Here is a 22,275-nt window from a genome sequence, read left to right on the forward strand (position 1 = left end):
TAATTACCACATTTTAGAAATGGCAAAATACAGATGCAGAGAACACTGACCAGAGCTATACAGTCAGTCAGGGAACCCAAAAACCAGAGTTCTTACATGATGGTCCTGTATTTTAATTTCCAGACAACTTGGACCCTTAGAAAATATTTCTAGTTATATTGATACAAAATTTATTAAAAATAAAACACAGAGCCTGAATTAAGTTAACACCTTAAATTCTTTCTTCCCTGCTGAGTCTTATGGTCTAATTTTGAGTTTGGGAAGAAACACGATAACCAAATCCAAATCAAAACATGTCCCACTTTTCCCTATAGATCGAAAAGGTTCAAATCCATTACTTTTATGCTAGTGCTACCTATTTGGCCTTAATGCAGCTATGCAAAAAAAATGTTGTCCTCTCCTCTCCTCTCCTCTCCTCTCCTCTCCTCTCCTCTCCTCTCCTCTCCTCTCCTCTCCTCTCCTCTCCTCTCCTCTCCTCTCCTCTCCTCTCCTCTCCTCTCCTCTCCTCTCCTCTCCTCTCCTCTCCTCTCCTCTCCTCTCTCCTCTCTCCTCTCTCCTCTCCTCTCTCCTCTCCTCTCTCCTCTCCATTTCTCCTGTTTCAACATCTAATGCAAAACGCATTGTGTGTGCCAGGTTGCTATCAATCCCTTCACCCTGTCTGAAGTTTCAAAGGAGCTGATTCAGAGTGGACTCACAGCAGAATCACAACCAGTACCCAGAGCTTTCCTTCTGCCCCCTCTTATAGCTGGCAGGCTTTGAGAGCAGGCAGGCCATGATCTGTCCCTGACATCCTCATGATTTGCTGCAGCTGAAAGACAATATTGTTTAATAATAGCTCTTAGAAAAGGAAAAAAGACTAAACATGCCTGAATTGTCATGATCATTAATCTTATCCAGACCATGAGACTTGGCTGACTCAACCCCATACTATGGAATGCCCCTAAGCCTGCACTGAATTTTATAAGCATGGAAAACCTTATCATACAGGTAATTTCTCCCTGATTTCCTGGGATTTCTGATGCTCTGCCTTTCTCTCCAGCTCTTTTTTTTTTTTTTTTTTTTGTCATTCATAGGTAATCAGAAAGCAACTGCAAGTTCTTCTTCAGAAAACTCTTCAATTGTATTGACATTCCTGTATCTAAACCAGGCTCAAATAATGTTTTTTAGCTACAATCACTAGACCCAGTTTCACAGTTTGCTAGCTAGGGCCCACTGTTGTGACAGAACTGGCTTAAACTGAAGAGCATTGTCCCTTCATGAAATCGTGAGTTACACATGTTTATTAATACCAGAGACTTGTTAGAAGTTGTCACAGTAAGAAGCCAGGTGCAGTTTCCAATTCCACCCTGGTTCTGCAACCTTTACTCACAATGAGTAATGCTGACTCATGTAAACTCTTCCCATTGGAGTCACTTTTCCATAAAGATTTTTGATCTGCTGTGTGGATGGTTCTTGCACTGCTCTCTGCTTTACATTGCTTTCAGGAGAATACCTAGTGGTTTCATTCTCAAGGTGGATGCTGTCTTATGTTAAAAAAAAAAAAGGGGGTTTTAACAACTGCAGAGATAATGTACAGTAAATGTAAATGAAAAGTAATTGAAGTGAAGGATTTGCAAAAATCCTATTCCCCTTTACAAAAAAAACTGTAGAAGAATACTTAGACACCAGGTTGTTAACAGATTTCTTGGTAAAACCACAGTGTGTATTTTGTTTGTGCATGGCAACCAGGAAATGTTAATGCACTGTTCTCATGGGGTTTTTCCTTTCTAGTTTGTGGTTCAAGATGATTGATAGGTCACCAGGATGTGATAAATTAGGGCTGAAAACAGGACAGAACAAGGGTTTTGAAGGTGCAGATAGCTTCTTTCTCTGTTTGCCTATATAGCTTTTACTCTTAGTTTGTTGTAAGAGCTTTGTTCTAAATTTATTAAACAGATTTCAAGCTCCAGAAAGATATAGATGGGTAAATGCTTCCTTATGATCATGGATTGTTAAATCTTGTACTGACACTTCTAAAAAGGAACAAAAAACTAGCTTAGCACAGACAATTACATTTTTAATATTAGCACCTGTTTTAATACTGGTAATGAATTAGAGGAAAGTGGCATTTCAGAAACAGATTTAAATACTTTTAAAAAGGGCTCCTGGTAATTTCTGTTCCTCTCCAAATAAATCTACAAATCGGATGATATAAGTCCTAACATTTGTGGAGGTTTGAACGATTCAGATCTCAGTTTTCAGTTCAGATCTATCTCCAGTTGAAGTTTGCTTTTTTTAAATGTTTCTCAGGAAAACTACTTCATGGCTAAATCAGAATACAGTATACAAAAACTAATGTTGCATTAATTCCTGAAACATTTCAGAAGCCAAGACGTTTTGTGTGCAGAAATACTAAGATAGCACAACTACTGCCATTTTGGCCACTGTGAGAACTTGAATGTACAAAAATAGTGTTCAGGATTACCTAATACACTAAGATACAAACTGGCCCGGATGGAATGGTTATTTGCTGAGTATTCCACCATCTCCTTAGAGTCTGTTAATAAAACCATTCGCTAAAGCAATTCACAGCCCAGTCAACTGTAATAGCATACAGAGGCTTCCACCTTTTTGTCAGAAATTGGACTAAAGCCCAGGTCAGTACTGCTGAAAACCACTGGATAGCTGTTTGCTAGGTTATGTAAAATGATTCACTAGTCCCAGCCCCAGTCACTAATAGACACGTGTCGACATCATTAAAACACACCTATACCTGAATCCCTCAGGGCTTGATGGGGAAAGGAAAGCTGTACTGGGAAAATATGACTGAACTGGCATGACTACACACTGATCAAAATTTAGAAGTCAAATTCTGCAGGATCCACGTGAGTTAAGCAAACGTGTCTGTGAGGTTGCAGCGCTTTACCATTTCAACAAAAAAGTGCTAATGGTCAAGCAACATGCATGTCATGTAGCATGGCTGGGTGATGTTTTTCATTTCTCCCAGCTGTGATATGCTTGGTCTGCTAGCCACCACTCTCTACAGAAAGCACAGAAACAAACTTGGATTAAGCCACCTAATAAGCAAAGCTTCTCCAAATAATGGCTGGCATAAGGTGAAAGTAATTTACCGATTCTTGGGAGTTGTCAGATGAAATACTTTCCTTGGGATATTGCCAAGTTGTGAAACCTAAAATGATTTATAGGAAATTCCTTTTTTAGATTCAGTGTGAATAAACCATACCTTGTGTTTTCTAAGTATCCTTTGTGGACATTTAACAACAACAACAACAAAAGATTTGCTTTTCAGTTTGAAACTGTCTCTCATTTTGAACTTAGTAATTGGTTTGCACAAACTAAAACAAAATTAAAGCAATTTCAGAAAAAATAATTTAAATGTTTACTGGTTTCAATACAAGTAGATGATTTAAGGAACCCCATCCAAAAATTCCCTGCCTGTAGAATTTTTTAAAAATTTTCTTATTTTTATTTCAGTTTGGCATATGAGAAAGGTTCTGAACCTTGAAAAGATCATTGGAGAGAAAAAAAATCACTGCTGTATCTCTAACAGATTGCTGATATTCAGAAAAAAAAAAAATCTCTGCACAGCTGGCTTTTTAAAGGCAGCAAAGTCCAGGAAAACACTTTAAAAGGAATTTACCTGCATGCTGCAAGGGCTGCCTTCTGAAAATAGAGACAACATGCTCTTAATAGCTGGGTGTGGTGACAAGAAAGTGAAGATGTCTCTCCATAGATGCAGAGGTATAAAATCAGACCTTTCTTTGAAGTTGTGCCAAAACTGTTTCTACTATGCAGTTATATTTGGGCACCTAGTAATTTTGGCTGAAAGGGCAAATAAGATGGTAGCTTCCTCACATCCGTGTATATTGTTAACTACATAAAAAGACAAAGCATAACCATGCTAACCCTGTGAGCCAAATGGGCTTAGGTGGGTCTCTGAAATGAAATGAAAAAAATAAGGAGAGATGTGGCAGGGAAATTGACAGTAGCTGAAGAGGGATGAATGGCAGTAGGAGGATCTCCCTTCTCTACTGGATGATAAAAAGTGTTCTATATATTCCCGTGTTACTCCAGTAACTACACACTGGAAAAGAGATGTGGAACAGAGCTCAATCTCGTGGCTTCCCTCTAAGTTGTTCTCCTTTATGAATGTACCTACCATGCACCAAAATCATTGCTTCTGTATTTGTTTACTGATAGGCAGAGATCATCTGTACATTAATCTGATACTTTTCCTGGCTACTAATTTACCTTTATAAAAATGGAGGGGGAGTGGCACTATTAATAAATCAAGTATTCTTAGAGTCACTCAAAATGCAAGTAAGTACAAGAAATATGTTTCATTCTTCTGCATCTGCTGCAGGAAGGAAAAGTCTGCTAATGCATCTTCCAAACATGCTTCATCTGCTTGGCAACTGTTGCTCTGGTAAACATCCTGAGTGAGCCTATCCAGTGTCATCACTTACGATAAACTTCCTTGCTGCTGACATTAATATTATTCTTTTTGTAATAGTTTTACCCAACAGTGGGTTGAAAGCATTCAGACTCCACTGGAACATAGTACAGCTGTGCAGTACCTCAATGGAAAAATTGCAGGCAGTGAAATCATAGTCCTGGAATTAGACAGTTATCAGATATGCCCCCCTAGAGATGATGAAAACATAATCATCATTGTCGATACCAGGAACGCTTCAGGCTGTACAATGAGTAGTCTAACCCCAAAGGCTGAGTAACAAGGACTGTGAAGCAAATCAGTTGGGACTGGTTCCATGCAATCCAGGTGAAGAAATGTGCATGAAACTAAAGCTGGTGAATAATAGTTGGAGTCTGATCTTTATTGTTTGACTGAAAGCAAATTGTTTAATCATTTGGGATAAAAGCAGGTGAGATGCAGTGTTGCTCAGAAGACAGATCCCCAACCTGGAGCTCAAAGTGCTTTATGTCTATTCCCTGCACTGTCATCTACCTGCTGATATAAGACAGATAAGCCAATTCATCTTTCTTTACCTCAGTTTGAAACTAACCTCCTTAATAAAGCAATTTAAGATTGACCGATAAAGAACACTGTAAAAGCAAAGAACTAACACACTGTTGTTTTATTGCGTGCTTACAAGTTTTGCAGTCAGCTTCCATCTAAGCTTTGAGAAGTCACAGGATGCCTGATTTAACATTTGTGGTTATTTAGATAAGAAACTCATACAAAATCAGACATCAGATCAGCCAAGTCCAATAAATGACAGATTTTGCCATTTGGCAGCATGCTACTCAATAATAATACCAGGTGTGATTTGAAACTATTATTCATGTGACCTTGAAAAACTGATTTCCTGGTAAACAATTCCTAAACTTTCAAAAAAAAAAAAAAGCTTAAGTAAACAAAATTTCTATTAAATATTCTCAACATTTTATGTTCAGTTTTACAGTAAGTTCATTACAGAAAAGCAAGCAATGATCAAAACTGAAAAGAGGAAAAAAAAGACTGAGTAAGAAGTAAAACATCTATTGACTTTAACAAGGCCACTTCACAAGAAAACAACAGTGAAAGGAACCTCAAGAATCTTTTTAAAAGCTCTGAAAGCCAGCCAGTTAACACAAAGATAATGTTAGTCATCTTTGCACACTAGAAAGAATAGGGATGCTTAGAATATGCCTCACAAAGTAAGATGTCAGAGGACAAATGACCCATGCAGGAGAGAGAACTGCCCAAACAGGAGTACTTATCAGAACTTATTCAATATTCAGCTTCCTCACAATGCAGATGAATTCATACGCAGTTTTTTTCACTTCCCCACTCTAATTTCTGGGAAAATTATGAAAAAAAAAAAAAAAGAACCTTTTTACACAATTTTCTTGTACGAATTTGCAAGGAAGTACCTTTCAGAATAATGCAAAGTAGCAATTTAAACAGTTTAGATCTTAATTGCATATTGGTTAAAATATTGTACAGCAGTCCACTGAACTTGACCAAGATCTCACTGGAGACTGAAACTGGAGAACCGAAATTTCCAATGTAACGGATGTTTTAATGACTCATACTAGATTCAGATTTCTCCAATTAAAAAAAAAAAAGTCATTTTTGTATGTAGCTTTGCAGTTAGAAACCCATCCTTCTGAATACTAGTCATTTTCAAAAAAAAAAAAAATCAAATAAGATATGGTATCATCTGCATTTCCAAGGTCTGGAGAATATGTAAGAGTCATAAGCATACTTGCGTTCATTGGAACAGTCATTGTCCTAACAAATTACTGGAAGAGTTGGTGACCAGCTATTTATAACCCAATTAACTGCTGAATGATAATTAAATCATGAACGAAAAATGAAAAAAGCTACTTATCTGAATCAATGGTTGGCAAAAAGAAGCTGTCTCCCTTTGTGATGTTAGATTGAAACCCTGCTTTCTTCCACAGCGGGATTTTGGGTAGGTTCTGTCAACAGGGTTGTTATCTGTTCGTTGTTATGCACAAGATCTTACGAATGGTATGATTTGAAGAGATCAGAAATGCTGGATATGAAAGAGGAAGGAAACAAACTTGGAAGAAAGAGTTCTCTGAGGAACAGATCATGGAAGAAGTCCGAAGATTTAGCAGAGGTTAATTCAAAGGCTATCTTGAAAGATGAAAGATGAATATCCAGCTGTGTGTACAAGCTACTGCAGTTTCAGAGATGTAGAGTTGTTTCATCCCAGTGTGTTCCTGTCCATGACAACACAAGAAGCACCAAGCCATGCGTATATTTTCAATAGAGGGATGGCAACCATGTTACTTTTAGGAGCACTGGAAAGCATACTACACATTATTGAAAAAAATCAAATTCATGAAATGCACATTTCATTTGCACTTCCTGAAGACTGTGAAATTTAACTCTGGAAGTATTAGGACAGACCAAGTGAAAAAGCCCAAGATTTTCATTGTCAGAAAGACTTGGTTTGGGATCTGCATTAAGTATGATTCAAACAAAAAGTCAGCTTTGGAAGTGATCACTTTATATAAGTACATGCAATGATTAAAACCATCAGCTTAATCAAATCTTTTCTGGAGTCTATGCAAGTCAAAGGGAAAATTAAATGTACTTAAATGAGTGCAACCTCCTCACACGGAAAAGAACAGTGTCACACCCATTGCTCCCTCCACTTTTCCCAACACCAGGAGGGCAGTGATCACACAGCCTGTAGCCAGAATGCCTAGGCTACCAGGAAGCCTCTACCGGAACTTTTGGTGAAAAAATGTTTCCATTTTCTGCACTCCATGTAGCTCTACCCATCTGTATGCTAGTTTCAACAATTTTGAGACTTATACTGAAAATACCAAAGAGCAAGAAATTTTCTTGAGATGCGTGCAGGTTGTTTGTATCCCATGTTCAGTTAAATTTCTTACAGTCCTTTGCACAGTCCTAGTTTGGAATCTTTTTATAAATGGTTAAGGAAAAAGTTATGTTTAATTTCTAATGTTTCCAATTAACATTAGTATGTACATAATGTTGTGGCTATTGCAAATATGGAGAGAATAACTATATGCCTTGGGTCTCATATATCTTTCATACTTTTTTATTTTATCCAGATATTTTAACTTAAAAATTCACGGGAAGCAGTAAAGATTTGCATGCATAAGGCAAGAATTGGGAAGAAGTATTGGCAGTGTGGCCTCAGTCTTATGTGAATTCAAATATTACATTAAATCCTAAACACACATTTAGGTATGTGAGGGCAATGCACTACTGTTTGCATGCAATAATCCTCAAGTAGTGAAGCACTGTTGTCTTCCAGAAGTGCTGGAATGATTGTGAAGCCTTTGCTGTGATGTTCATGGCTTCCAATAATCTTCTATTTTAATGAAATATAGCTGGATTTTAAGAAAAGATGCAGAATGAAATCAGTCTTTGAACTGCAAGTGATAAAGTGACAGACCTCAATTTATGTGCTCTAAGTTTCTTGACAGTGGAAAGTGTTCTGAAGTCAGATTCACTCTGAGCAAGAGCCAATTCAAATAGCAAATCGGGCATAAGCCATCTTTATAAATAGAAAACCCTAGATAGGTAGCATTAGAGTATTTTTTTTTTCCAATGAAACTGCTTACATTCTTGAAGCAAAAGAAATCACATATATTAGACAAAGCAAACAGCTGTTCTTGTGTGACCCATTATTACCAGGTCATTGAGACCAGGAAGCTTAGATTGAGATAAAAAGGAAAGGAAGCCAGTAAGAACTCTGAAAAGAGAAGTGAGGAGATGTCATCACGTACTAGCAAAAAATAAAAGAGGGAAGTTCTTTACACAAAGCAGAGATCTCTCTTAGGAATAATAGAAGTAGCTGATGCAGAGTGGAAACACTTTTCCAGATGATATGCTACCAGTTATTGTGCATAGATCCCATTTGTCTTTCTTGAATAGTGCAAAAGTCTCTTAGGCACACCTTACTATACCATTTCCTGACATACTGCTAATTCAGCTGAGTCTTAAAACTATTTTTTTTTTCTGAAAGGATGGGAGATATTGGGTGCTTAGCAATAAGTTTAAGGTACCAATCCAGTAAACCGAAAAGCAAAAGACAGTCTTACATTAGGACATGAACATGTTGCTATAGCTATAACTGTGGCCATATTTGTATTGTGACAGGGTTTTCTTGGTGGAAAAAAAAAAAGGTGTTAATATGTTGTCTTGCAGTTCCCACACCTGAATTTCCTGTGAGCCAACAGCAATATGATTGTGATGTGTGCTGATAAAGTGATATGACCTGAACACTGAGTATCAGTAATAAAGTCAGTAAAGTGTCTGACTGGTACTGTTAATAAACTCATTGCAGGTCTGCAAACAATGGGTTATAAAGTCGGGTGCTTCATAAATTAGAAAAACACTTAGCTCTTGCTCATAACGTAACACAGGCAGGAGCATTTTCTCACATCGATTGTTCAACTGCAGTGAGGATTGCATAGCCAGGCTCAGATTACTAAACGGTCAGTAACTGAGGAGTTTCCTGTTTTTAAGATGCCAGCTTTCCAGAAAATGTTCCAGTCCCCTGTACTCTTGTAAACTTCTGCATCAGTAGAAGAACTTTTGCACAAGGACTTTTTTTTTTTTTGTATGAATAATAAAAATGCTTACTTCAGCTGAAATAGCCTTGTATATGAAATCATAGCTGCTTTCTGAAATTCAAGCAAAAGAACACTTGTCTTGTTGATGAAGCACAACATTGGGACTTAGGAGAAAATGTTTTAATTCCAGCTATATTGCTGGGTAATTTACTTGCTTTCTCTCAGTTTGCCTACTTGTAATGTGGGGGTAAAATCACTGACTTCCAAAAGCCTACAAAAAAAAAAAAAAAAAAAAAAACGCTAGCTTTTATTTTCCACTCTCCACAAATTTGTCAGTTCACTTGTTTCTCACTAGCTGAGGTTATCTTTATTCTGTTGAATAACAATATACTCAAACTTGAAACTTCAAGTTCTCTGGTAATTTAAACACATTAAGCCTGATTCCAGCTGTACTGATTGTATTGATAAAATGCATCAGATGAGAGAGCTACCCCCTCTAGACCAAATGTTGTAACATGTATGTGAACTGCATGTAATGCAAGAAAAAGAATGACTACACAGAACTAAATTTCATCAGAGACTCCACCTGTTTTTAACGTAATACATTGAGAAAGTGTAAGCATTCGGGTTCTCTTTCAAGAAGAATTCAGGTTCCTCTTTTACAGAGCCAGAAACAATCCAGCAAATGACAAACAGAAGGAGTACTTAGGCATCTTGATGTCCAGTTCAAATGTCTAAGGTGTTGTAGCATACGTTAAGAGAGCACTGCATTGTGTTACTAATGCCCCCCTGGAGCTTTGAAGATGTAGTTTTGTAACATTAAGTAGATGTTATCAGCAAACACTTTTACAGGTTATATATACTCTTATAGGCATATAACCCTTGCTGGGCCCAAGACTTTCAATGCTGTAGCTGTGCTGTATGTCTAAATAGGATTGTGACAACAAAGAAGCAACTGAAGAAAATAACATTGCCTCTATTTTAATTTGAAGGGTAACCTAGTCAAATAGAGAGGTTTTTGGACTTTTCCTTTTTTGTTCAGCAAAGAAAAGTTGCTAAGGAGTTTTACCAGTTTACCAACATTTTACCAGTCTTGCATTGGTCTGTGAGTAACATATTATGTACTCTTTTCTAATTTACCGTAGTGTTGGGCCCCATTGGCATGTATAGGAACAGGTGTCCCTAGGAAATGTCAAAGATCTAAAGAAAAAAAGGATCTCAAAGTCCAGAAACACAAACTTATTATATGAACTGCTGAGACAAAAATATAATCTTGGCAAAGGGTTAACAGGAAACAAATTTGGATGCCGTCACTGATCTCAATAGTCTCCAAGTCTCAGGATATGCCACCTTCTGGAGAACTGGATGATCATGCTTTTCTCTTGTTCACATGGACCCACACAGACAGAAAACGCTGTCTAACACTTATGCCTGTATTTTCTCCAAAAAAAATGAATAACTGTGCTGACGTTACCCTTCCATGATGGCATAAGATTGTTTCACTGTCTTAAAAGCCAGTTAATGCTGGCTCTATTCAGGATGAACACCAACTGTATCATTACTAGATAATGTGTGAGACTTGGCAGGCCAAGGAGAAGGAGAAAATAAAGCAGAACTGCCATGATCATTTCCTATCCAGCAAGCAGCCAGGAAATACAGCCATAGAAAAAAAAAATGAATGAATGGGACTGATCTAATGGAAATATCAGGAGACACAAAAGTCATCATACACAGTCTGAGAAAAGCTCTGCAACATTTTACACCACAACAGTGAGCAAATGGATTCAGGGCTTTCTGAGGCAAGCCACGAAAGCAGGAAAGAAACTTCTCCCCAGTCAGCCACCATAGGAAGGTGTCTCACATGCTCACATTGTCTGCCCGTTACTGCTTTACATACAAGAACTGTGAATTTGATGGCTGCCAGTCTATGCCTTAGCTGTGCCATTCAGTTATGAACTGAAACCACCAAGAATCTATTCTCTATAGGCTATAAAATGAATTGGTTATGTTCTGGAAAAGAGGAGTTTAAGAGTTTAGAGCTCAATATTTCAAGCAAAACATTTTTATTTTCTGTGCTAGAAGAGTTTTGTGCTTTTTCTCCTCCCAAGAAGGCAAAGTGACTCTTGCTATTGCAAAATAAGTGATAATTTGTTGTTACCACTCTTCTGAAGTCAGTGGATGCCCCTGCCCTATTAGCCTCATGCTGAACTCAATGACAGCAAGTCAGACTTGCCAGCAGAGAAGGCTGAAATAAAAAGAAATCGTAAAAACATGAACAAGAGAATTTTCTGCTTGCTTGAGTCTTCTCTGAGGCCTGCCTCTTGGAAGATCTTGGTCTCCATGTTTCATTTTGCCTGAGAATGACTAAGCTGATGAATAGAAGTTTTACTGGATTAAATGGATTTAACCTTCTATCACAGACACAGGCTGACAGGAGCCAAAATTTATCAGATTGCTTCAGCCAAATGTCGCAAAGAGATGGAGGTGGATTAATGGTGAAAACGGAAAGTAGGTGGGAGAAACAGAAAAAGTTCAAAAGAAGATGTGAACATATACAAGATACACCTGGCTACCAACTGGAGACAGCTGGTTGCCACACAGTGACAGTTAAACGTCTCTGGACCTGAAGCCTTCTGGTTAAGTGGCCTTCTGGCACCATGGGCAGGTCGCCCAGCCTCAAGTTAAAGACACTGGGTCTGTTCTTAGCTCCTCCTCTTGCTGGGTTGTTTTGTATCTCTTTGCACTCATCTTTCCCAGAGTATCAAGCCCTTATGTATAAATACCCCATAATCTCAAGAAGATAAATGTTAGTTATTACTAGGAAGTTTTGCTTCAACCAGGAAAGAAACATGACTAGATTTAAGACATCATTCTTCAATTAATTATTAAATCAATTTTAAAGTTCTTGAACCAAAATAGGTGTTCAGTTTGACAGTAGGATGAAAGATTTAGATCAGTTCTCATTTGCCAAACTGCTTCAAACATCCCTTATCAGAAATAGACCAATCCTGAATACAACTTTTTTTTTTTTTTTTTCATTAAGAAAACTATATCTTGTGTCTGCTGTGGTCTAACAGAAACCAAATGCTATTGCAGTGAAAACAGCTGCCAGTCTTCCATGTGTGTATGAACAGCATACACACAAGTAAACAGGTTAGAACTGTCAGAGCAATGAATAAAAAAGTTGATTAAAATCTGATTTTAGTGGGACTGCTACTGGAGAATGACGACGTGAATGAAGACTTGACTTGAACAGAATACATGTTATTTAATTTCTGTGTTTTAAATATTCCTATATGTCAAATTTGTGCATAAGCAATATTCAGGAACAGAGAACAACAACAACGACAAAAACATTTATAAATCTAGGGACTCTAGCAAAAAAAGGCTTTTTCTCTACACTTACACGCCTGAGAAAACAATGGAAAAGGGAAAGGATATTAATGGAGGACGCCTAATCAAGCAGGAGGAGGAAGAACAGGGAAGCAAGTATAAGCAAACCGTGAAATGAGCTCAGGCCTCACCCTCAGTTTCTTCATTATTAATGAATCATGTTTCTTTATAATTGGCAAAAACTACTTTTCCTTGAAGCTTCCCAGTTAACTGTTTAGCGTTCCCTGCACAGAAGCTTCCCCCGGAGCTCTCGGTTGGAGCCAGGAGACCTGGCTGCCACTCGCACAGCCTCTCTGCATCGCCGCCTCGCCTCCACGCTCCCCAGCAGGGGAAGATGGCAAGATGGCAGAGGGTAGGTAAATGACTAATTGCTGCCACCACCACAAGTCCTAAGGCACTCCTAAACTACTAGGTTCGCATGCTGTAGAAGGAGCAGTTGCCAGCTCGCTTGGCCCATTTGGGGTGGGCGGGCGGGCTCTGCCTGCCCTTTGAAAACTCCTGAGTCGCACTGCGGTTGTAGGTGTGATACCAGTCCCGAGCTGATGTGCCTCCCCGGCAGCAAGAGGCATTCTCTGAGTGGCTGCCAGCCTGGGGCCGGTGCTCAACTTTCAGAGCCTGAGCTGGCTGCCAGCCTGCTTGCTGCCCGACCGAGTTTGCTCGCATCTGCCCATGGGGGCCTGGCTGGCCAGGGACCACGTGCTGAGCGCCAGTTAACCTCTCGCTTCTGCATGGGAAGGCTGCGAGAAGCCATTCATCACATCTACCCACACACACCACACCCTGCTGCTTTACAGACACCTATACATTAACAAAAATAACAATAAAAAAGCCCCCTAGGGAAATATACTTCTGAGAACCTGTTTCACTGTGGGCCTTGCTAACTCGCTGCCATGGTGAGACATCTGTAATCAACAAAAGCTATGTCACAGCAGATTTTTAAGTATTATACATTCTTATTTACAAAAGCAGGTACTTACTAAAACAGACATTAGCTGTATATAGCTGTATGGCTGATGATCACTGGTTAATGCCCTCTGCCCTGCCAGCTGCCTGCCTGTACCCTGGCACGCTCTTTTACAACCATCTCACGTTGCTGCTGGAACAGGATCATTAGCAGAGACAGAGACGGAAGTTTTACCACAGCTGCTGCATGTCTGAGGTTTTCTTTTTTTTTTTTTTTTTGGGGGGGCGGGGGTGCAGGCAGGGGATGGGCAAAGACACAACACAGTCAGTTAGAGCTTCCAGCTACTGCATCTAGTTCCGTCATCAATGGAAGGAAAGAAAGAAAAAAAAGCAAATCAATATATTTCTCAAACTGCAAATGTAAGTAAAATTCAGGTCTTCTTTGTTATTTTTACTTTGAATCGGTGTGGTTGTTTGAGCTTCCCTGCTAGTAATTGCTAAAACTAGATTATTCTTCAATTTTTTTTTTCCTCCTATTTTGTTATATGAGGGTTGAAGGTTATTGTACTGAATTAAGATTGCTGTGTTATAAAACACAGCCAGTGTTGTCATGTAGAGGAACTGGAAAGTCCCAGATCCAGTGCACACAAAAGGGAGTTCAATTACATGCCTAATCGTATGCACAGACTCCAAAAATGACAGCAGATTTCTTTAGGCAGCAAACAGTTGCAGAGGCTTGAACTTTAAATCGCAATTAGCTGAACTTTCAGTCTGACTGACAGGACTCTCGGAGGAAAACCCCTCTCTACTCCACCGGTTGCTGTTTCACATGACTGCCTGCAGACTCATCCATGCGCCGAGCTTCTCCAGCATGCCTTGGGTGGGGTGGGCCCTGGCAGCCACGGCGAGGAAAGAAAATCACCGCCAGCTGCTACTGATATTACTGCTGATGCTGCCGTAGAGAGGCCTGTGATTTCACGGGGAGGAAGTTGATAAACATTCAGGGCTGAAACAATCTTCTCTGCCACCAGTATTAACAGCAGCCATAATGGTCACTGATAATTACAGCGTCTGATGGCCATAAGCCTGGCTTTGAAATGATTATTACCTCCCTGGGAGTGATAGACAACAGCATTGTAACTGCTGATGAACTTCTGGCACAATCTGGAAGATGGCGAGCAGCTGCTCCAAACTGGCTTCTCCCTGCCAGTTGTTGATAGCCCACAGAGAATGGTCCAAACCACCAGATATACCATAAAAAGCCTTATGGGTAAAGGCAAAATATAAGTAGGCTGTAGGTGTGGTTTCACTCGCAATCAACCATGACATATTTAGCACAGAGGTATTGGTGACAATTCTAACCTCTGTCTTGCTTCTCTCACTTTACTCGCCTTTAACTGGAATAATGAGATTCTGTAGTCTAAGAATTCTGTTTAGTGCCAAAAAGTGAAATGTGATTAAAACATGCTCTTGGTTATCAGCTGATACTAAAATATCATGTATTTTGAACACCATGAATTATTCCAGTACAGCGTTGTATTCTTTTCAAAGTAGGCAAGACAACTGCAGTTGGTCATGTTAGTTTCACAATTATCCTCTCTGTGAGGTAACCACGTACATTCAGACTTGGTCCTAGGAAAAGCAATTTTAGGGAACAGTTCACCAGAAAACACTTCCTAGCTCTCTTGCATAGGATTCCCTTTTAAAGAAAAATCAATGTTTTTGTAAATAATGCAATCTGTGTTATATGAAATTGAGAATTGCCTTCCTCTGCCCTAACCGCATTTTCAAACACCTGTCTGTTAATGTCAGAACAGAAATCAGGCAAGAAGACCAGAAAGCAAGTGGGGAAATCTTGTTACAGCATCTCTGGAATTTCCCAAAACGTCTAAGTTCTTGGGCACAGTTTTCCTCTGTTCATATAAAGAGCACTACATCATTTTTTCCCCTGCTTCTCTACAATGTATTCTGCTACCAGTCATCTACATTCAGAACTAAAATTAACCTTTTATCAAAGAAAAAACACAGTTACCAGATGTCTTAGACTCCATCTTCCGACCCAGTAGCATGATCACCAATACCAAAAATGTCCTTTAAAGGACATCTAATCTGCCTTTATCTAATTGCTCCTTAAAATCAGTGTCTCTTAGCAACCTATTTTCAAACTTACCTACTGCTGCTAGCCGCTCCCTATGAATACCATCTCTTCTTTGGCAAGAACATTGCCATCTTGTATTGTTTGCCCTTTGCTGTTTAATTAACATATATCCCACAGTTTTCACCTCTTCTTTTTCCTCTGCCATGTCAGAAGTGCAGCTTTTATTCTTCTAACTTTTCACATATCTACAGACTCCATTCCTGTTACACATTAACTTGATTGCTGCTGCAAGCTTTTTTTATTCCTCATTTCTTATTTTTACCTGCTCCTAGCAGTTGGTTCCCAAATTACTTGAAAACTGCGTAGAGGTTTATGCTAGTTTCTTGCTTGGATACTTTTCAGGTTTCTTCTCTAACTTAAAATTCTTTGAGACTTCATGCTGTGTTAGTTTTTTCCTACAATCCACTGTGCTTCTTGCCACACAACCAAACAATGCTTTGAGATCTTCATTTTTCTTTACTATATTTTCCCGCTCTCTTCCATATATTCTTTCATTTGAAATGTTTTTGCAGTTGTCCATTAATGAAAGCATTTTTTTAACCCCTTCATGAGGTTCTTGAGAGCCCATCTTCTCTACAGGGTAAAGTATTTTTGCAGTCATGAGCTCATGCTCATTTTCTCTGATGTTTATACTTGTCTATCAGCATCTCAGGGCATCTCATCCTACTGGCACATTCTTGCTGCAGTAGAACCTCATGCTGTTTAGGTGCTAGATAAATAACCACAGTATTAGTACTCTCTTCAAATCCTGGCCTATAAAAGTCACAGGAACAGTTCTGGAAAAAAAGACACACCAGGTGTGGGAGAACATTTCATTTGATATTGGCTAGAGCTACCAGTGGTTTTAAAAGCATTTAGTTTAAGAAGTTCTTCCTCACTTCTGTGATGCTATCTTCCTTCATTAAGCCTTTCTCTTCCTGTTTTCAAGGTAAAGGTTCTGCATTGTGGTGAATACCGGTGACTAAAGATGCAACAAACGTTTCTCCAAAGACTGCAAGACAATCCTCTGCTATGGTTTGTTGCCTGTGCCTGTGTGTGTAAGCTGTTCAAGGACAAATATATAACCTTTCCATTAACAAGTGATGGAAGTCCAAGTGAACTTTAATAAAGTGTAGTTTCTTTGCAGCTTTGGGAGAACAGCCAAGACACACACTGTAAGGACTAAGTGAAAAAAAGAAAACAAACAAACAAACAAAACAAAACAACAAAAAACACAACCTAGCACAAAGAACTTCTTCAAACTACTTTACTTACAAATTTACGTGACATATGTAAGCTAAGAGGCAGGAAGGTCCCTTTGTTTGTGACTGACTGATAGCTGTAGTAGCCCTTCCTCAGAGCCCTGCCTTGTCCTGAGACTCTGGCCACCTCTCCAGTGCTGATACATAAGCCTCTCCCTCCCACTGGCGGACTCATTCTTCCTCTTTTCATTCCGTCTTTACTCCTAATTCTATTCTAGTTTTTTTAAGTTTGGGGGTCAAAATTCCATGAGTCACTTTGTGTTAATCAAGGAAAACTTTGAGAGAAATATTTTTACAAGTACATAATGTCCACAGGGAAAAATCTCTCCAGAATCATCATTAACCAAGATGTCAACCTCCATATCCTCCTGGGATTTGAAATGTGGCTCAGACTCCGCAGACAACAAAAGTCACATCAATACCATGAGTACACCTCGCTCAATTATCAGTGACAGAATGGTCACAGCAACACAGAACTCAGGATGAATCAGTTTTTCAACAGCTCTCTGTATCTCATCTTTTCTTTAGCAATCACATTAACAGCAACTCCGGGAAGTTTTCATTTTTGCCATAATCAGTACTAACAGAATCAGAATCCAGGAACAGATCTGAATTTGGTCTTCCAACAAAGTACAATCCAACATCAGCGGCCAGTGTTCTGTGATGCACACAGCAAAGTCACTGGTTTCAAAAAAAAAAATAAAACCACCATCAACTGCCATTTTGAAGTCATTTCTGACTACAAAGTCATGCTGGAATGTACCGCATACCAACTAAAATATATTGTAGCTATAATCTAATACCTTGCTAAGCCATTAAAGAAACTTCCCCGTGGGGCATATGTGAAGTCTGACATACTTCTTGTAACTATGCTGAAGTAGTAGGGTTTTCTTCTATGTCTCACTGCAAAAATACATTACTTCCAGAGTCACTACAAACCCTGCCTCTTTAGGACACTCCTGGCAGCTCATAAAAGGAGAAATCAGTTGAGCAGGCAGTAACCAAATCATTATAATCCTTCTACAGCATAAAGACCTGGAGTAAGTCAAAGTTTTAAACACGTCGGATATCTTTCATGTACTTTCTCTAAGGACTTTATCTATATACCTGATTTTAACAAGAATATTTTGGTACAATAGGTAGACAATTTTAGGAAGAAAGCAATGAGGGCTCTCCAGCTATCCCAGATGTGCCGGGAACTGTTCACTCTGACACACCCATCCACAGCCCAGCCGCGCTGCAACCATTACAGAAGTATCCACTGCTGCTCAGGCAAATGGGATATATATGTACCGTACACACACACAGAGCCCTTGGGTGACAATGGCAATGAAAAATGTACTTTGCTAGACTCCTGGAACTGATGAGTGGAAAAATAATGTAGAAGGATAATTGTTACCCCTAACCACAAAATGCCTCAAGGCTGTTGCTGTCACAATGAGAGTCTGTTAAAAGCATGGCCATTTCCCTCAGACATGGGTGAGCCTGCACCATGTCAAATTTCCAGAGCACTTTGTCATTTTGGACATACAATTATTATTTTTTCTCTACATGAATGTTTCATTTTTAAATGCAAATATTTGAAGCAGACATCCAAGCTACAGAAAGCTATCTGATAAACAACAAAATTTTGCAGGCACTTCTATCCCCCTTTGTTCCAAAGTCTCACCAGTCAACCCCGAAGAAACCTTAAGTCAGAAACAGGCATGCCTGGCATAAAAGCTCTCCGAATATCAGTCACACAGATCACTGCAGTTTTGTTTCTGTTCAGCAAGGCTGTGTCCAAATGCAGTCTGCATTAGCTGTTAGTTCAGCCCCTCTGAACTCAAGAATACAGTTGTATGCTGGGGAGGGGGTTCCCCCTCACCCCAGTCTAAAACAGAGCTAGGAGAGTGAACTAAGTATGTAACAGCAGTCATGTTTTCGAACCGAGCTATACCACAGCTATTCTAAATTCCCTCGTGTACCTCTGTTCTTAGTTTAAACTTTAACGCTCTACAACTCACTTTTTATGGATCTGGAATTGCCCTTTACAAGCAATACAGAGCTTTCTGCGATTGTACAGAGCAGCACAGCTGCAGTTACTGTTCTAAAGCATCTCTGATAACTACCATAAATAATAACACTTTATACAAAGATAGATGCAAGGAAGCTTTTAGCTATATTGCAGAGGAGTTGTTGCTGTCTGAAGCATAAACTTATTAACAATTGTAAACGTTTTCATTCATACAAAACTTACGTGTCTCTGTTAGACAAAGCTTCAGCAAACATAATCCAAAAGTTACCCATACGTAGAAGCTGGCCATTGTTTTCTCAGAATTGTTTTGCAAAAAACAGAGATCCTTGCAAGCTGCGGAGAGAAGAAAAGCCCCGGCGCTTGTTAAGCCTGCAGTCAATGAGTCTGAAGTTTGCTGCACTTTTTATTCTGATTCAAAGGAACTGGAGTAATGACATAACAGGGAGGGGGAGCTCCATCAAAAGTCACACCCATATTGCAACAAACTTACTGGGCAGCGAAAGGGGGGGCAGCGGGGGCGCCTAGTACTGACTAAGCAGCCGCATGAGTTTTAAAGAGGCACTGAACCTCCTATTCTTACACCAGTACAGTCAAAAGTTATATTTATCGTGCTTACAGGAAAATGTGCATAATCTCTCATGAGGTAGCTCAGGAAGGCACTGTTTGCTACAAGCTCCCCCTCCTGCATTTTAAAACAGCATTAATGCAAACCAGGCAGACGTACTAAAGCACTAGAGCTTCAAAACCCCAGCAAAGCACCTACAACTGCCTGGATGTTTCCCCAAAACATTTTGCTTGTTTTGTCCCATCTCATCATTTTCTCACTTTGCAGTAAAATTTACGGCAAGCAAAAATACCTGCTCCACAACGAACCTTTCCAAGATGTTCCTGCTCATACCCGGAGGATATCCTCATGCAGCAGGTAAATCGAGGTGGATCGTTCCACCCTTGGCTCCTCTGTGCAGGCTGCTCCAAAGATGTGGTAACTAATGCCAGCGGTGGTACTGAGGACTAAGGTCAATGTTTTATTGACGACACAAGGTAGGGAAGGAGTTATTCCTCCTATTCCCAATTCACAAAGCAGAGGAACAGGATGAGAGCACGTGACAGCGTTTGATACACAGATGAGGTCCTGGTTCCCGAGGGCCACACGTTTATTGCCATGTGGGGCTCTGTGGGACTCTACAATCAGCGAAAGATGCCACATGAAATCCCTCATTGAAAAACCTCAAACCTCTGCAGATAAGAGAAAGGTACGTCTGTTGTGTGCCCTAACAATCTCCCGTAGTGTCTCCATGTTCGGGTCTCTCCCTGGGAGTCATGGCAATGGTTTGTGTGCAGCGGAATGAGGGGCTGGAGAGGGCTCACCCAGCCCAGGACATCTCACCTGTAGCAACCAGCACGTGGCAATGACTGACAGCCCGTAATCCCCCAATTTCGGTTTCACTCAGCAAATTCAGAATGAAAAGTTCTGTATCGGATTACCATGGTGTCGATCCTCCCACTTTAAAGAATTTTCTCATTCATTTTTGATCTCTGTTAACATGAACAATGGAAAAATACAGACAGGTCTTTCCAGCCACAGGCACGAGAATGTTACACTTTGCCTTTTCTTTGACTTTTGACTTAAAGATGGCTGGCTATCCCTTCCCCAATCAGCCAAATTTTTAACATGTTCCAACAGGCTTTTCCTACAGGTCTGGAATATCTGATGGGACAAGGTTAAAGAGAAAAATCTTTCCTTAAAACTCAGGGCATCTTTTTATTAAGACACTAGAAACTTTGAAGTTACAGATGAAACATACTTTATTTAGTGAATTTGTTACTTTTACTTTTGAAACAAATGACTTTAAGAGCAGAATAAAAACAATCGCCTATAGGACTTACTGTTTATAGTAGTGGAAAAGAAATAGTTCTGTGAATTCCTGTACGTTTATACCTACAGGTATTCTGGCATCTAACTATATGAATGAAGTCTGGGGATTGAAAATGCTGGAGCAGAGACAAAGTATGTTGTTAGTTTACTAAGGATGTATTTTTCTTCAATTGATAAATGACTTTCGAAATTCACCCCTATGTATGAAACAAAAGAATGGTATATTTAATTAAAATTTAGTTATCTTTGTGCTGCTGTTTGGTTTGTTAGCTGGCTGGTTCATTTTGATGAACATAAAATACCTCTTTTTAATGTCCTGTATTCCCAATTAAATGGAACAACCAACCAAAAAAAGGAAGTCTGTTTTCTTTACCATGGGTAAATGGAGAATAATGTTCATTTCAGGGATGTGGGCAAGTGTTACAGAGGCAACAGTCTTATTTTACCAGAAGTGGAAATTCCCAGTCTCTTCATGGACTGAAACTTCTAATTCTAGCTCTTCTGACATCAGTTTATGAACAGGTTGTTTTCTCAATACTGAGCATTATTTGATATGCATCTTAGACATCTCAACACTTCTGCATGTGTTTGGTGTGTACAGGGGGTATTCCACTTCGGAAAATCTGCCTCTTGCTTGTTGTCCTCTGAAATTGGGCTAAGATTAGGCATGTTTAGACCAGGTGCATAGATATGATAATACCTAATGCAAGCGGAAAGACAGATATATACAAGAAAAATAATTCATCACAGTATGTCATTTCATGTGATAAACCACAGAAATAATTACTGAACTGTATATATATAACAAGTCATCCTGTCTATTTCACATGCCATCCACCTGTGTATGCATTAGCCTAGGACATAGACTTGCATTTCAACCCCGTAAGCACTTCAAAGAGCTGCAATAGATAAATAAATAAAACTGACATGGAAATATTTCCTTCCTTCTCACCCAGACATGGAATTTCTCCCCTAAAACATATTGGCCTGAGGTAGACAGCAATACATATGTAGCACGGGTGCTGCAGAGCCTGATGCTACCCAGAAAAATTGTTTGAAGGAGATGTTCATCTCTTGGAAAAGGGTCCTGCAAGATGATGATGATGATGATGATGATGATGATGATGACGACAATTATTATTATTATTATTATTATTATTATTATTATTATTATTGTGGGAAATACATAACTTTTGTTTTAGCTCGAGATGATCTTATGGAACATGAAAATCATGAAGCAAATCTTCAGTTGGAAATGCAGTTGAACATTGTTTTAAGGTGAGGCCATTAGTTCCTTCCCATTGTGTGTCTCTTTCCATGACATCATTGTTAACAACACAAACTGTGCAGTGAAGTGTCAGAGTTTTTGGAATGTTCTTACTCCCTTGGCAACAAAGAGTTAAATTCCTGACACCAAAATTTTGTAAAATAATAAACGGTACTAAATGAAGTGGGATTTCAAAAGAGAATTTGACAACTAATCCAACAACAATAACAAAACCCCAACGTTTACAAAATGTCTTTTTGAGAAGCCTTCGACAAAGCAGATACAGAATCTATGATGGTGCAACATAGTAGAGAAGCACCAAAATAGTTCATTCGTGATTTTATCATATACATGAACTGTAGCCAGCACCAATTAATTTTGATAAAATCCTGT

The 22,275-nt window shown here is 39.2% G+C and overlaps 1 protein-coding gene and 1 long non-coding RNA gene across 35 annotated transcripts in view; one reads left to right on the forward strand and one right to left on the reverse strand.

The window, feature by feature from the left end:
* CD44 (CD44 molecule (IN blood group)) overlaps positions 1–19,165 on the reverse strand; it is a 64,326-nt gene extending 45,161 nt beyond the window's left edge. For 18 of the 34 annotated variants that reach the window (XM_080594464.1, XM_080594461.1, XM_080594466.1 and 15 more), the window contains exon 1: positions 18,962–19,163. In XM_080594464.1, coding sequence (XP_080450590.1) covers positions 18,962–19,028 — 67 coding nt within the window. In that variant the 5' untranslated portion in view covers positions 19,029–19,163. Of the gene's footprint in view, positions 1–18,961 lie in introns of all 34 variants that reach the window. The other 16 variants (XM_080594457.1, XM_080594481.1, XM_080594480.1 and 13 more) reach the window with 10 other exon arrangements.
* LOC308196042 lies at positions 582–20,863 on the forward strand. The gene is made up of 2 exons (XR_013952038.1): positions 582–13,743; positions 16,410–20,863. It is a non-coding gene; the product is annotated as an uncharacterized lncRNA (long non-coding RNA).
* The last annotated feature ends 1,412 nt before the right edge of the window (positions 20,864–22,275 follow it).

Source organism: Anser brachyrhynchus, assembly GCF_964034855.1.
Source record: "Anser brachyrhynchus genome assembly, chromosome: 5".
NCBI lineage: Eukaryota > Metazoa > Chordata > Aves > Anseriformes > Anatidae > Anser > Anser brachyrhynchus.